General features: G+C 36.0%; 2 protein-coding genes across 6 annotated transcripts in view; one reads left to right on the plus strand and one right to left on the minus strand.

Annotated features, from left to right (window-relative positions):
* Positions 1-1,267: 1,267 nt before the first annotated feature.
* Positions 1,268-3,087, plus strand: LOC126370538 (uncharacterized). Its single transcript, XM_050015437.1, has one exon. It carries the CDS (start codon positions 1,361-1,363, stop codon positions 2,645-2,647), a length of 1,287 nt encoding a protein of 428 aa, XP_049871394.1. The 5' UTR covers positions 1,268-1,360; the 3' UTR covers positions 2,648-3,087.
* A 376-nt stretch (positions 3,088-3,463) lies between these two features.
* LOC126370347 (GTPase-activating protein skywalker) overlaps positions 3,464-13,206 on the minus strand; it is a 121,968-nt gene continuing 112,225 nt past the window's right edge. For 3 of the 5 annotated variants that reach the window (XM_050015201.1, XM_050015196.1, XM_050015207.1), the window contains 4 exons: positions 11,434-11,592; positions 10,992-11,095; positions 7,834-7,971; positions 3,464-6,812 (listed from right to left, as the gene is read on the minus strand). In XM_050015201.1, coding sequence (XP_049871158.1) covers positions 6,671-6,812; positions 7,834-7,971; positions 10,992-11,095; positions 11,434-11,592 — 543 coding nt within the window. In that variant the 3' untranslated portion in view covers positions 3,464-6,670. Of the gene's footprint in view, positions 6,813-7,607; positions 7,803-7,833; positions 7,972-10,991; positions 11,096-11,433; positions 11,593-13,206 lie in introns of all 5 variants that reach the window. The other 2 variants (XM_050015193.1, XM_050015191.1) reach the window with 1 other exon arrangement.

Below are 13,206 nucleotides of genomic sequence, written 5' to 3' on the forward strand. Positions count from 1 at the left end.
GTACCAGTCCACGATCCTTCAACCTTCTTCTAATTGTAGAGTCACTTACAGCCACCCTTCGTACAACACGAAGCCGCTGCTGCAGTTGAAAAGCGTTAAGGCGTCGATTTCTTAAAGAAGTTGTTACAATAAATCGATCATCTCGCTCAGAAGTGACCCGATTCCTGCCAGATCCTGAACGGCGCGTGAACAAACCAGTCTCCCGATAACGTTTATAGACTCTATGAACAGATGACAGGCTTAGATGCAGTCTTGCAGCCACAACACGCTGACTAAGGCCAGAATCCAACAATGCCACAACTTGGGCGGCTTCTGTGGGCGAAGTATCCATACGTTTTAGAAAAAAAACCTTTTTTCAGACGTCCCAAAGTCACAGTATTGAAATAAAAAACAAAAAGTTTAAGGATAAGCGCCAATTTTTAGTTTTTAAACGCTAAATGTACTCCAACCCTAAACACACATTTGTCTCAAAACAGTGATTCATTTCGTTTATAACATAAACAAATGAAATTCTAATTTTGAATTTAGAATTTTCGCTTATTACTGTAATGGCCAAACTGCCAGCTATACATTTATGTATTTTTTTTCATCGTATGAATTCTTTTTTGTGTTAAATTCGGACAGAAACAATGAAAACGGAAGTGTTTCGATTTTTTTGATGAGAAGTGTATATGAACCCTTTTTAAATTTAAATAAGTCTCAACTTAGGTATTAAAAGTACACATTATTATGTACATCTCTAGGATATAGTTTTTTATTGTTAAAACTGCGAGTAGGAACAGAGTTCCTCATGTAACTGCATTAAAGTTGTCTTTTATCTCCGACTGATTTTTAATGTATTACCGCATTTCTATGGTTGGTCTTCACACTGCGTTTAACAGCGAAAGTAATGAAAATTTGGCCTCTAAGGATTAAACCACATCTGTCAGCGCCTCACCGCACTTTGCTATGCTTCTATCCTTTTCTGTCCCTCAGAATCGTTATTTGCTAGAGCGAGAGGGTTCCCCCGTGTGTATTTTACGCGTCGAAAGTCCGTAATATTTTATGATTTAACTACAACAAAGTTTTCTTTAGGTTTTGGCAATGAGTCGCATTCATATGACTCTGGAATTTTAGGCCTTTATTCTAGAATCCAAAAAAACAATATTTTTCAATTTCTGAAATTTATATTGCATGTTATAAGCAATATTTATTTATGCGATATTTATGAAATAGCAACAATTAGCTTCTTATGTCAAACAAATGTCAGTCAAGTCAAACTGCGTTAACTGAGGACGGCTTGCTTGATAATTATTGATGTTTTGTTTGATTAGCCTTTCCTTATTATTCTGTTAATAAAAATATTACATGTTAGATCAAAATGAAACCAGAAGAATCAAATGGAAAAGGTGAGGAAGTAGATAACCCGGCTCCAGTAACCGGGGACGTTATAGGAGATACCGCTTATAGTGAACGATTCGTGTTAAAAATACTCTTAAAATTAGCAAACAAAGACACGTTAAAGGATGAAATACAAGAAAAATCATTCGAAGATGATCTTTGCACTCTTTGGGACATGACAGCGGAGAGAGATGTCGTGTTATTTCTGTTAAAACACGATGTGCTTAGTCTGTTCAACTTTGCGTTGCCAGATATCGAATCCCCGCGGTTTATTGAAATAATCATCGGTATTGTAGGCAACATGTGTTGTCAGAAGGAAGCCGTGGCTACTCTGTTGAAAATGGACAGCTTTTTGACTTCTTTATTGGAGTATATGAAGAGTGACGATAGCCTGATACTTATCCAAGTGCTGCGACTTGTAAGTTCCAGCTTATTCATAGCAAGCGAAGACGACTTGCTGATTTGGCTGACTCTGTTTAAATCCGTCGATTACTCCAATGCTCTGTACTTTATGTTGAAGAATTCATCACACAAGGAGCTGTTGGTTACTGCTCTAGAAAATTTCAACACAGTTACTTCTTATTGCAATATCGAGAAATTCAGATTACAGTTTTTTACTCATTTTGTGACGCCGGAAGCAATGGAATCCTTATCTACAGCTTTCACAGAAGTAACCACAAGTCATAAGGATGCATGTGAAAAGGAAGAGTTGGAAAGAATATTTGATATAACCTTGCAACTGACTTTAAATTTAGTTGGTTTCGATAAGTCTCCTGAAATTTACGAAGGCAGTAAACAAGATGCTGTAAAGATCATCACAAATGTACTTTGTTATTACGAAAACAAACTTGTTGATCAGAAGGAAATTGACACGGATGTTGTGGACATTATTGATTCAACTAACACTGTTGTTCATATATTGAAACTCAGTGAAATATGTGATCCTGATAAGTATTGTTCACCTAGTTACAACATGTGGAAGACTTTGAAATCTATCACAAAAAGTAATAAAAACGGTTGCAGTTTCGAAGAAGACGATATTGATGACTTAGAAGACTTTGTCATCAAAATGAAGTGTCCTCTTAGTACATTGATTTGCAATTACTTAGCAAAATGCTCAGAAAATAACTTGCTGAAAGTTTTAGATGAAATTGGTTCGGACTATGAAGAAATATTCAGTTTAGTCACTGATGAGGAGATAAGAGACAATGTTTCTAAAAGAGCAGCAAACTATACAACCAGATTAAAAGACAATGTGGATTCTTAATCGACTTGATATTTTAACACTAACGGACAACATCAACAGATTATGTCTCAATCCCAAGTGTCATAGTGAGTGTCTATTATGAATGAATGGTCAGTGACAATGCTAGTGTTAAAGAAACAGTTGTATTCTATAAGCTAATAATAATCTGCAGGATAATGACTGCTTCCCTTTCATTTCCTTCCTGTTTTAATAAATTTATATCACAACATTTTACCACCAACATCACTGTGTTCCATATTGTAGAGACTGCAAAATATAAATGACACTATAATGTAACATCACACACCATAATGTCAATTCCAATGTATGAGATCACAGAGGATGGAGAGAGTGATTATTTAATTAATTTAAAATTTATAGAAAATCTTTTGTACTCATTAGTATTTGTACATATTTGTATAAGTAATAAATACCCATTTAAGCAATGTGATTAAAATCAACTGCTAAAGTTTATTTTTTATAAGCTTTTCAAGTTTCAACAGAAATATTAGGTAGGCACTTTTCTAAAAAAATTAAACACTTTTTTAACAAGAGTTTAACAGTTTCCCTGACTTCTAATAGTATCATGGTTAGAAGGTAATTGTGATGCAGCCTCTTCCAAAAAGAACATAACATAGCATCACGCTTGTATCTCCGAAGGGGTAGGCAGAGGTGTATAGAGTTACACCCACTCCTCTATGTTTAAGCACCATTTGATAGGGGACAAGCCTATTGTCATAAACCAGGCACAAATCCAGAAAGAATTGTGGATTTATTGATATGACTGTTCTTATCTAATGTAATAATAATAATAAGAGGATATGAAAAGAAACGACATTATGTATATGGGATTATATATTTTGTAGACATTATAAAGCAACATTTACATTACCATAAACGAGTTTTACACCGTCGCCACGGCGGCGGACTAAAACTATTCGAATGTAACAGTACATAACAAAACAAAGCTCACGCACCCACGCCGCGACTGCAAGCCGCCACAATTGTCATTTTACATGATATGCTCCTCACATAAAAAAACGTACACCACAAATACTGAAAAGGACAATGGAGATTAATAACTGTATACTTTACATTTAAATGTACTTATAAACTAACTAACCACGAGCCTACGTGCCCCTGCATCGGGGCAAAATCGCACAAAAATTTAAATATCAATTCGTAAATATTTAGATAATAATTAATTATATCGTTAGAGATAATAAAAACAGAATAAAGACTAGACTTTACACTGATCAACGACAATTGGCTAACAGCAACATATCGCGAGTCGCCTGCGGTCGATGACGGCCTAAACTAAACCGCCTACGGGCGGGCGCGCGGCGCCACTGCGGGACCGACTACGTGTGACCGGTGAACGGGAACAAACATTGCATTTTTGGGGCTCAAAAATGAAGCAACGAAAATCGTAACGCGAGGCGTGGCTACAAAATACCATCATAATAGTTTTGTTATGGCGCCTGGTTTTTGTCGCTTTCCGGTATGTCCACTTAATTACGAAACAACGTAAATGGCAAACAAATATCGAAATAAAATCAATGACATTAACGTGCTTTTTATTAAATTTTAGTATACGATTACTTTGCTACTGCGAGTGTGTTTTGGCGTCGATAATCAAGCGTAGCGAGTATATAAAGTGACTGCTTCCATATTTATTTCCGTTCACCGCGTGTGACACTCCGACGCGGGGATTGAAACGTGCTTACGTCACAGTTTTATTCGTAGTTGACGTATGCAAGTTTCCAGATACAGCGCGAAGAAACATAGCTTGTCGTAACATGATAGATATTGGTGCTGGTTCGGGCAACCACCAACTTAAGTTTTAATTTGACAGGACTAAATCTAGTCCTATCTCTTTCTTACGTTTATTGTAAGTGAAGACCCTAGCTTAAGACCTGTCAAACTAAAATAAGTTTAATTTTGTGTTCGCCCGAATAGGCACCATTAAACGTCGTAGGACGGAGTAGAGCGCCGCGCGCGACTTAACCAAATTATAGCTTCCTAAAACTTAACGTGTGACCAAACGCCGCCGTCCGCAGACAGACACATAACATACATATAACACGTTACTTGTTACCTACTCAATAAATTACATAAATAATCTGAATTTAAAACAAGTCTTAGGCTTTTGATAAACATGTATGTAGTACTATGACAAATCCCAGTTTCGCTACGTTAAAGTTCTGTACCCACTTACATTGGGACAGGAGGAACGAAGGTCCGTCGCGTGTGAATCGATGAGCATTATTGGACACCTTCGTTCCTTCTTAGTGAGTAGACCTTTAGAAAAAAAAAACATATTTACAAAATCGTAGCCGGAAGACCGCGGTCGATATGAACGCGGGCGAACCCCTTTGTACTGTCAGGGATATGTATTAATTGTGACAGAATCGACAAAACAATACATGGTATTGAAAAAAGAAATTATACAAACTTATAATAAGTCAAACTATAGGAAAACAATCCATTTATTTTTTATATTATTTCGTCAATGAATTGATGAGGCTAAACTAAATGAAATATGGTGTAAATACTTTTACAAAATCGCGAAAAATTATTTATACCAATCCAGTCGCAATATTTTCCCGAAATGGTCCAATTTGGCACATGTCCTCCGAAAATACGAGTAAAATAATACTATAATTGCGTGTGAGGTCGGGGCCGGGAAGCGAGGGAGAACGGGATATAAGAAGTGGCCCGTGTCCATAACTCGCCGAGACAATGCCACGTTGCTTAGACAAGGCGACGCTTAGACAAATTCGCAGTAGAAATTGTTTGGCGACGTGGCTTCAGTTATGTTCCTTATACTCGCTAAAAGTACAAGTTTAAATAGGTTGCAGCAACCGCTTTCCGCTCGCTTCGCGTCCCCAATTCTAGGCGTGACTTATCAAATAATCACCGTGTTTATAAAGGTGTGTTCCTGTTATGCGTACTAAATATTGGATATGTCATCCAAAGTGTTAATATGCTATAATGATGCGCGAAAATTGAAGCTTGAAAGTTCATGACACTTGTTTCCCAAAGTCTGTATAAATATTATACTTTGTTCGTTAGTAAACTACGTCACTTAATTTCCACATTCTAATTAATATGAGGTCCGATCAGATACGTATAACAGGAAGACGATTTCTACGAACAATTTCTTTGGTACATTTGTGAGCAACAACAATACGGACTGAATATATGAACGAACTATGAACCCTAAGCGACGATAAACATCCACACATACCAAATACTGTTGTTTGGACCGAAACAGTTTGATAAAATAAAAATATCGCGTCTTGAAATACCTAAATATCTTCGTAATTTTTTCCCGAGTCCCGAATCGACTTTGTGATCGCTCGAGTCAGCTAGCAGCCGAGTGAGGACCCTGGGGTCGTGTCGTGTGTCACTGGAATGTCCACGACACCAACAAAACTGGGAATCGTACGCCTCCACCGCGCGGCTAGGCCCACAGATACATATTGCTTTCACATAAGCGTATTTAATCCAACAAGAGTAGGTAAGAGACATCCATTTTGTACTTACACTCAGACATTTAAAAACACGAGTAAATATATCGAAACAACCTACTTTCCCCCGTTTTCGTTGTCTTAAAGGACAGCTGTGTTACGTCAGGGTAGCTACGGGGCACACATAGATTAGTGAGTCGAATAAATATAGGAATACATCTACACAGTCTGATCATAACGGCAAGGGGTAATCAAATACATCGCATATAAGTGAGTTCCTCTAAATTTTACGACACATATTATCGATTTCATTGAAATATTGCCATGAATAAATAGCAGTCGAGTCCTATGCTAAGTTTAATCGTTAAAATTGTGATATAGCAGCGGGATTGGTGTGATTTTTTTGGATTTAGAAGACAATTCGATGGAATCTGATGACCTCTACCAACGCGCAACGCTCCGCGAAGTAGGCATGATCACAATGCAATATCACACTCGGGGATATGACACCTTGGTAAAACACGTTACATCGAGATTATTTCACTCCGAATAAGTGGACACTGTTGGAGGCCTACGCGCCGGAGAAGCCGTACACTTCTAGTACGCGGATCTCGAAGTCTCCGCTGGGGCAGAGCGGTGGGTTGTTAAACGTCGAGCATCGGTCCGTCTTGCCGTACCGAATGTTCTCGTCCATCCATATCGCTTGCCCATCCCTGTAAGCATACAACACGGTCATTAGCACCTGAGGAGTTTTTGAAAGGTCTGGTTTATGCAACAATGAAAGTACTATAAGAAGTGTGATACTATATGCCTAGTTCAAACGAGCCGAGTAAACCAGCAAGACAGTGCATTCGGGCAAGCAAACAATTGACAAGTTGACAAGCAGATACGGTCGATTTCTCTTCGCCGGTTTACTCGGGTTTAAGACACGGTTTTGATAGAATATAGAGTAGTAATAGAAGAAGGATATAACATGCCATTCAAGAGAATCTGATAAAATATGAAGAGTTTAATCTTATACTGACTGGGGGTCTAAAAAGGTCACATTGATGCTATAAGGTAGTTTCCAACTAGTCAAATCAGTTACTTTTTACTAAACGTCAAAACACGAAATTACTATGGAATTTGTATGAAAAAGCATCCTGTGACGTTATGGAAAAAGGAGAGACAAAATCGCATTTATTATTACATTATTCTTTATTAAAATTCATAAATAAGTTAAATAGAGAAAATAAAACGTTGTCACCTTTAGATCTGTCTTTATTTAGTAATCAGAATATCATAATTAATCTTTGACCTAGGAAACTACCTAATTCGTTTTTAAAGCAGTATTGCAATCTGTCATTTGCCACATATAAAAAAGTTCACAAAGTCAAGAAATGTCAAATAACAATATTGCTTTTTTAGCTGAGCTGCTTCAATGTGGCGTGTTTAGACCCCTTTAAAATGAGCCGACATCTGAAGCATCACGCATTAGTTCAGAAACCGATGAAGTGAACCAGACATACCCTCCACCAATCGTGACCATAGTGTTATCAGCCGCCATGAAAAGCGACTTCGCATGAGGAGTCCTCGTATCGTCTCCTTTCTCGTCTGCTTCCACGTCCTTTTCTTCTTCATCTTCTTCTTTTTCCTTCTTCTGTTTAGCCTGTTCCTCTTCGATCATGCCGACCCAGGGGTACTTAGCTCTGGTGGGATGTAGGCTGGAAAAATTTGATAGTAAAGATAACCTACCCTCCGCCAATCGTGATCATCTTGTTGTCTGCGGCCATGAAGAGTTCAGAGCCGTGCGCGACCTGCTGACTCTCTCCCTTGTCGCCGGCGGCGGCGGTGCAACCGACCCACTGGTATTTCGCGCGCTCCGGGTAAAGGCTGCAAGTGATTTGGTTTGTGAACACATTCCGTTAGGGTGAACATTCGAGATGATGGTGCAGTCAGCAATGGTTGAGTTTAAAGATTTTTTTAAATGATTAAATCGTCCATTGGAATAATAGTATCGTAAACCCGGGTCTTACGAGGTCAAATAATAAAGACGTCATTTAGACTAGGTACCGTTTAAGGTTCGATTTCAACACAAAAAACTAGGCGAAACGTTATACACCTAATTACTTAATAGAAATTAAAGGTATTTTTCAAAATTTTGCAGAATGCGTTCTGATAAGTATAAATTAAGACATTTTCACTCCATTTTGAAGTTAATAAATTACTTTACTCATGCGGGTTGTGAGGTAAATTAACAACCTCATCAACCCTGGTATCAGGGTTTATTGAGCCGCCAAAAGCCCCTGCCGTGGCTCATACAACATATAACCAATTCTAGTAATTACATCAGGATCATGTTCATTTTCTATTCAGAATATAAGTACGAATAGAAAACTGTCCATAAACAGATTTTCTATCATCTCTGTTTTCCCTTTAAGGGCATCATTGCTGGCTGCACGTGGGTGACAACATTCTCTGTCCTGGATTGGTGATTGGTGAATGAGGTGGAGAAATTAGACCAGATCCAATCAAAACTTGCATTTTAAATGATTTCAAACAAACACTTGAGAAAAATGAGATATTTACAAAACCCCAGTTGTAGTTATTACTGGGTTTTTTGAAGATTAAGGAGTCAACTTATTTTCAACCAAAGCAAACTGGAAAAATGTTTGGATAAAAAAAATCAAGAATCATAACCAAACTGGGTGGTTAAAAAGGCCACAAAGAAGCAATATTGCTATTCGACATTTGTTGACATTGCGCACTTACTTTTATATGCGCAAATGTTAAATTGTAATATTGCTTTTTAGATGAATTGTTTTGATGTGACCTTTTGAGACCTCCTAATCCATTAGAACCATACTGATGTAATTATCATTAAGGCTGAAAAACTTTTTTAGTTTGCGATGCTTTATTCAATAACTTTGCATGTATACTTATAATTTTATATCTTAGGCCGAAATTGGTCTGTTTATATCAATGGAAATAATTATCTGTTCGGTTAAAGAAATCGTGTGATTTATTCGTTTAGAGTTCAAAACATAGACAACTATGAGGCATCGAAATTTCAAACTGAATTAGACACTTTAAGCTATATTATAAAACGAAGACTAATAAAGATAATACCAGGTTTAAAATATAGTCCGCGTCACGACATAAGTCCTGCAGCCGCGGTGCTAGTGTCACAGATTCTGTACATAATAGGGTAGTTTCCAACTTTTTACTAAACGTCAAAACACGAAATTACTATGGAATTTGTATGAAAAAGCAACCAGTGGCGCCATAGAAAAACGTGACAAAATGTATTATACAATTTTTCTTTATTAAATTTAATAAATGAGTTAAATAGAAAAAATAAAACGTTGGTTCTTTATTTAGTAATAAGAATTTCATAATTTATCTTTGACCTAGGAAACTACCCATTTAGTTCCATTAAAATCCGCGACTTCATTCGAGGCGCATTTTTTAAACTTTGTATTTTTAGTCTTCTTTTTTTTAATAAGACGGTAGGTTTTATTCGGTAATGTATTGTATGTGTTTACATACAAAAGAAGGCTTCAAAAGTAGTTTTAAAGAAACAGACGATTTCATTTACCAAACTGACTATAAACTTTTCAGGTAGATACATAGCTACTGTAAATTTACACTGGCTATGACATTTAGTATTTATACAGGACTTTTATATTTAAGATACACTATACCCCTTATAATAGTATGATTAGAGAGATATATCTCGTCTCTTTCTTACTAAGCTGTATACTTTTCGTGCGTAAGAGTCACACAAATCTTTCTTCTCTTTCACACTAGCCAATGTATAGTACATTGTCATTCACTCTGTCCTGCTCTCATTCTAACCATGCTACGTTTTAAGGGGTATATATTTTAGTAAAAATAAAAGCATATTTCATTATTTGTTATTGCCAAGCCAACACAGACTATTCAACAGCATAAATTAACATGCAAGCATTTTAAAGACCTATGCAATCAAATAATGCATAAACATACATGAACGTGTTATGATATGAGATGCTGTGATAATAATAAGCGTGAAACAATTTACCTTTTACCCGAAGAGCCCAAAATTAAAAACAAAATTAACACAAAATGGCCGAACCGATACATTTTCTTTTTATAAAGCTATACTTTTTTTAACAGCTGCGGGTTACAGATACAAAATAATAATTAAAATACATATTTCTACTATCACCATATAAATTACTGTGAACATTAAAAGCAACATAAAATAAGTATGTCGTTCAATTGTGTAGCAGATCTACAGACATATTATTATTTATCTAAACATAGATTTTCACTACATAATAATAGTTTCTAAAATACATTACAACAAAAATTGTACACGATTAAATTCGACCAATCACAAGGCAAATTACGTGATAAAAAATACACGCGATTGGATGAATTTTAAAGTAACTTTTTTTCTAACATTGCCAAGTAGCGAATAATACTAATATTAACTACTTTTTTCTAGTGTTAGGGATCCATTAGACGGTCACACAAGCGTCAATCAAATACAGCATTGACTGAAAAAAAGCTGTTCGGCATAAACCGTCATACACAGTACACAAAGTTCATTTTATTTATTGTACGTATTTAATCAATCCATGACTGACAATAGGCTAGTTTCCAACAAGTCCAATCATGGGGGTTAAAATGGCCACATCGAAGAAATTCATCTCAGAAAGCAATATTGCTATTTGACATTTGTTTGCATTGCGCGCTTACTTTCATATGCACAAATGTCAAATTGCTTTCTTAGATGAATTGCTTCGATGTGGCCATTTTAACTCCCCTGATTTGACTTGTTGGAAACTAGCCTATTTATTATTAGCCTCAATTGACGCTTGATTGACCGTGTAATGGACCCCTTAGTAAGGAAATAGTGGACATACCTAAACAGGAATGTTTCCCCGGTACCGAAATAAGCCTGTCTGTTCCCGCGCTCGTCTTTTTGGTTCCTTTCGAACCATCGCGTAGAACAGTATGCGCCGAATACCTGAAAATTTGTAGATAGATTTTTTATAAATGTAGTCAATGTGATTGTAAATTGAAAGTTGGTTACAGTCATAGAATAAAGAATAAACGTAGGTACAGAACAGAACGGTAAATCTCCGCTCCGTACCAAATCGTATCGGTCGCCGAGCTAGATTTACCTCACCCCCTCTGGGTCTTATTTAGTCTTAGATGGCAGATGGGTCCGCTTTTCTAACCTGAAGATTTGACAGGTCTGGTTTTTTATATAAGCGACTGACAACCTTTAGGTATATAAATAATTTAATAAAAGCGTAACGGTATAGTGGAAAATAAATGTTATAAATATATAAGACTTCTTACCTCATTATTACAGGTCTTGATCATAAGCAACGTAGGCTCATGGTGTTCGACCCTCACATAGAAGGTGGTCAATGAACACCCGTGTTCCTCTGTGGTGTACAGTAGCACTGGCTGGTACATCGTGATCCTGACTGGGAGCCATGACCAGAGCGTGAACAGCTGGAATATACGGGTTAAGTATTAGTTTATTTGTATTGTCGGTGAGGGTAGCTCTAAATGTTTTGGTGCCTTTAGTTTATTGGCGACGTGGATTACGGGGAATCAAGTTAGTTAAATATTTTTGAAATTAGAACGTTCCACAATTTTAAATATGCAATTAAATCTAAAAATTATATATTTAAATTTTAATATATTTTTATACATTTTAATATATTTCGTCTCGTTTTATTCAATGTTCATGAAAATTATAATATATTTAATGAAGTATAGTTCAATTGATATCTAGGTGTTTATATTTTATGTTCTTCTAAAAACGAATCCTTAGGAAGTCTATACATTTCATGTTATGATGACAAGTATGTCTTATATAACATACGTCGATTGAAATTTTAAAACAACAAATTGAACTTCAAAGGCACCAAAACTCTATTGTGAAGGGACAATAAAACCGTGCTGTCATTTTAAATCAAATTAGTTGTTACTTAAAAAAAAACAAATTACGATTATTTTTACAATGATTCAAATTCATTTTCAACTCTCTAAAACTTATATTTTACAAGTATTTATATTTAAAGTATCTAAGAAAACGGATCTAACTTAACATATATCTACTTTATCTATGGAAAACAATAAAAGACGTCACATTATTAGTGGTGTCGTTAGTCGACTACTAGTGCTATGTGCGCGTGCGCTGTGTATATAAAGTAACATAAATCGAATACAATTAAACAGGTAAAAATTACTACGTAACTAATTACTGAACGGACATTCATGCAGCATACGGGTATAGATAAATAATAACGTACAGCTGATTTCACAATGAGAAGCGATTTTTTTTTAATTTACTAAAATAGTTGCAGTGACATTTGCTAAAACACTGACGGATAAGTGATGGTTGTGTAGTTAGATTTGGCGAGAAGTTTTCATGAATTCTCTTGTATGAAAAAAGTTAAAATATTCCCATTATGACAACGCTGTTTACTTAAACAAGTTCAAACTAATGGAAAGGTCTGTACTAAGTTGGCTTTACTTAAATAAGTATAATCTTTTGCGACCCTAACCATTTAAAAACCACTTTTTCAAATTAAATCTCTCATTGTAAAACCAGCTGTAACACATTAGTGATACGATATAAAATATGATCTAACTATTGTTGTGTTCTGGAAGCTATCTATCTACTAAAGGCCTTGTCAATACTGGTGTTCAAATACCAACGTGTAACATGTTATTCTACCAATTTGTGGCGATAGTTTACTCCCTGATATCTCTCTTTGCCATGCCAACTTATTTACGTATAAATAATTAATAAACATGTTTATACCTACTCTTCGTTTTATTAGGATACTAACTGTTACCTGCGTCTTCGTTCGTGTGAAACCCTACTATTAAAACTATAGAAGTTTCATTCAAACTTTGCTACCCCTTTTACCCCCTTAGGGTTTGAATTTCACAAAATCCCAACTTAGTGAGCACCTACAACCTAAAAAGGATTCCCATGCTTTTGCACGAGGATCCCTTTGCTTTTGTTACTCCTGGGACTTGATGAGTGAGTAAGTCAGTCAAACATTAGAGACAGTGTATCCAGAATTCCTAGGTAAGTAGAAGATAGGGTAT

The sequence above is a fragment of the Pectinophora gossypiella genome, chromosome 1, assembly GCF_024362695.1.
Source record: "Pectinophora gossypiella chromosome 1, ilPecGoss1.1, whole genome shotgun sequence".
NCBI lineage: Eukaryota > Metazoa > Arthropoda > Insecta > Lepidoptera > Gelechiidae > Pectinophora > Pectinophora gossypiella.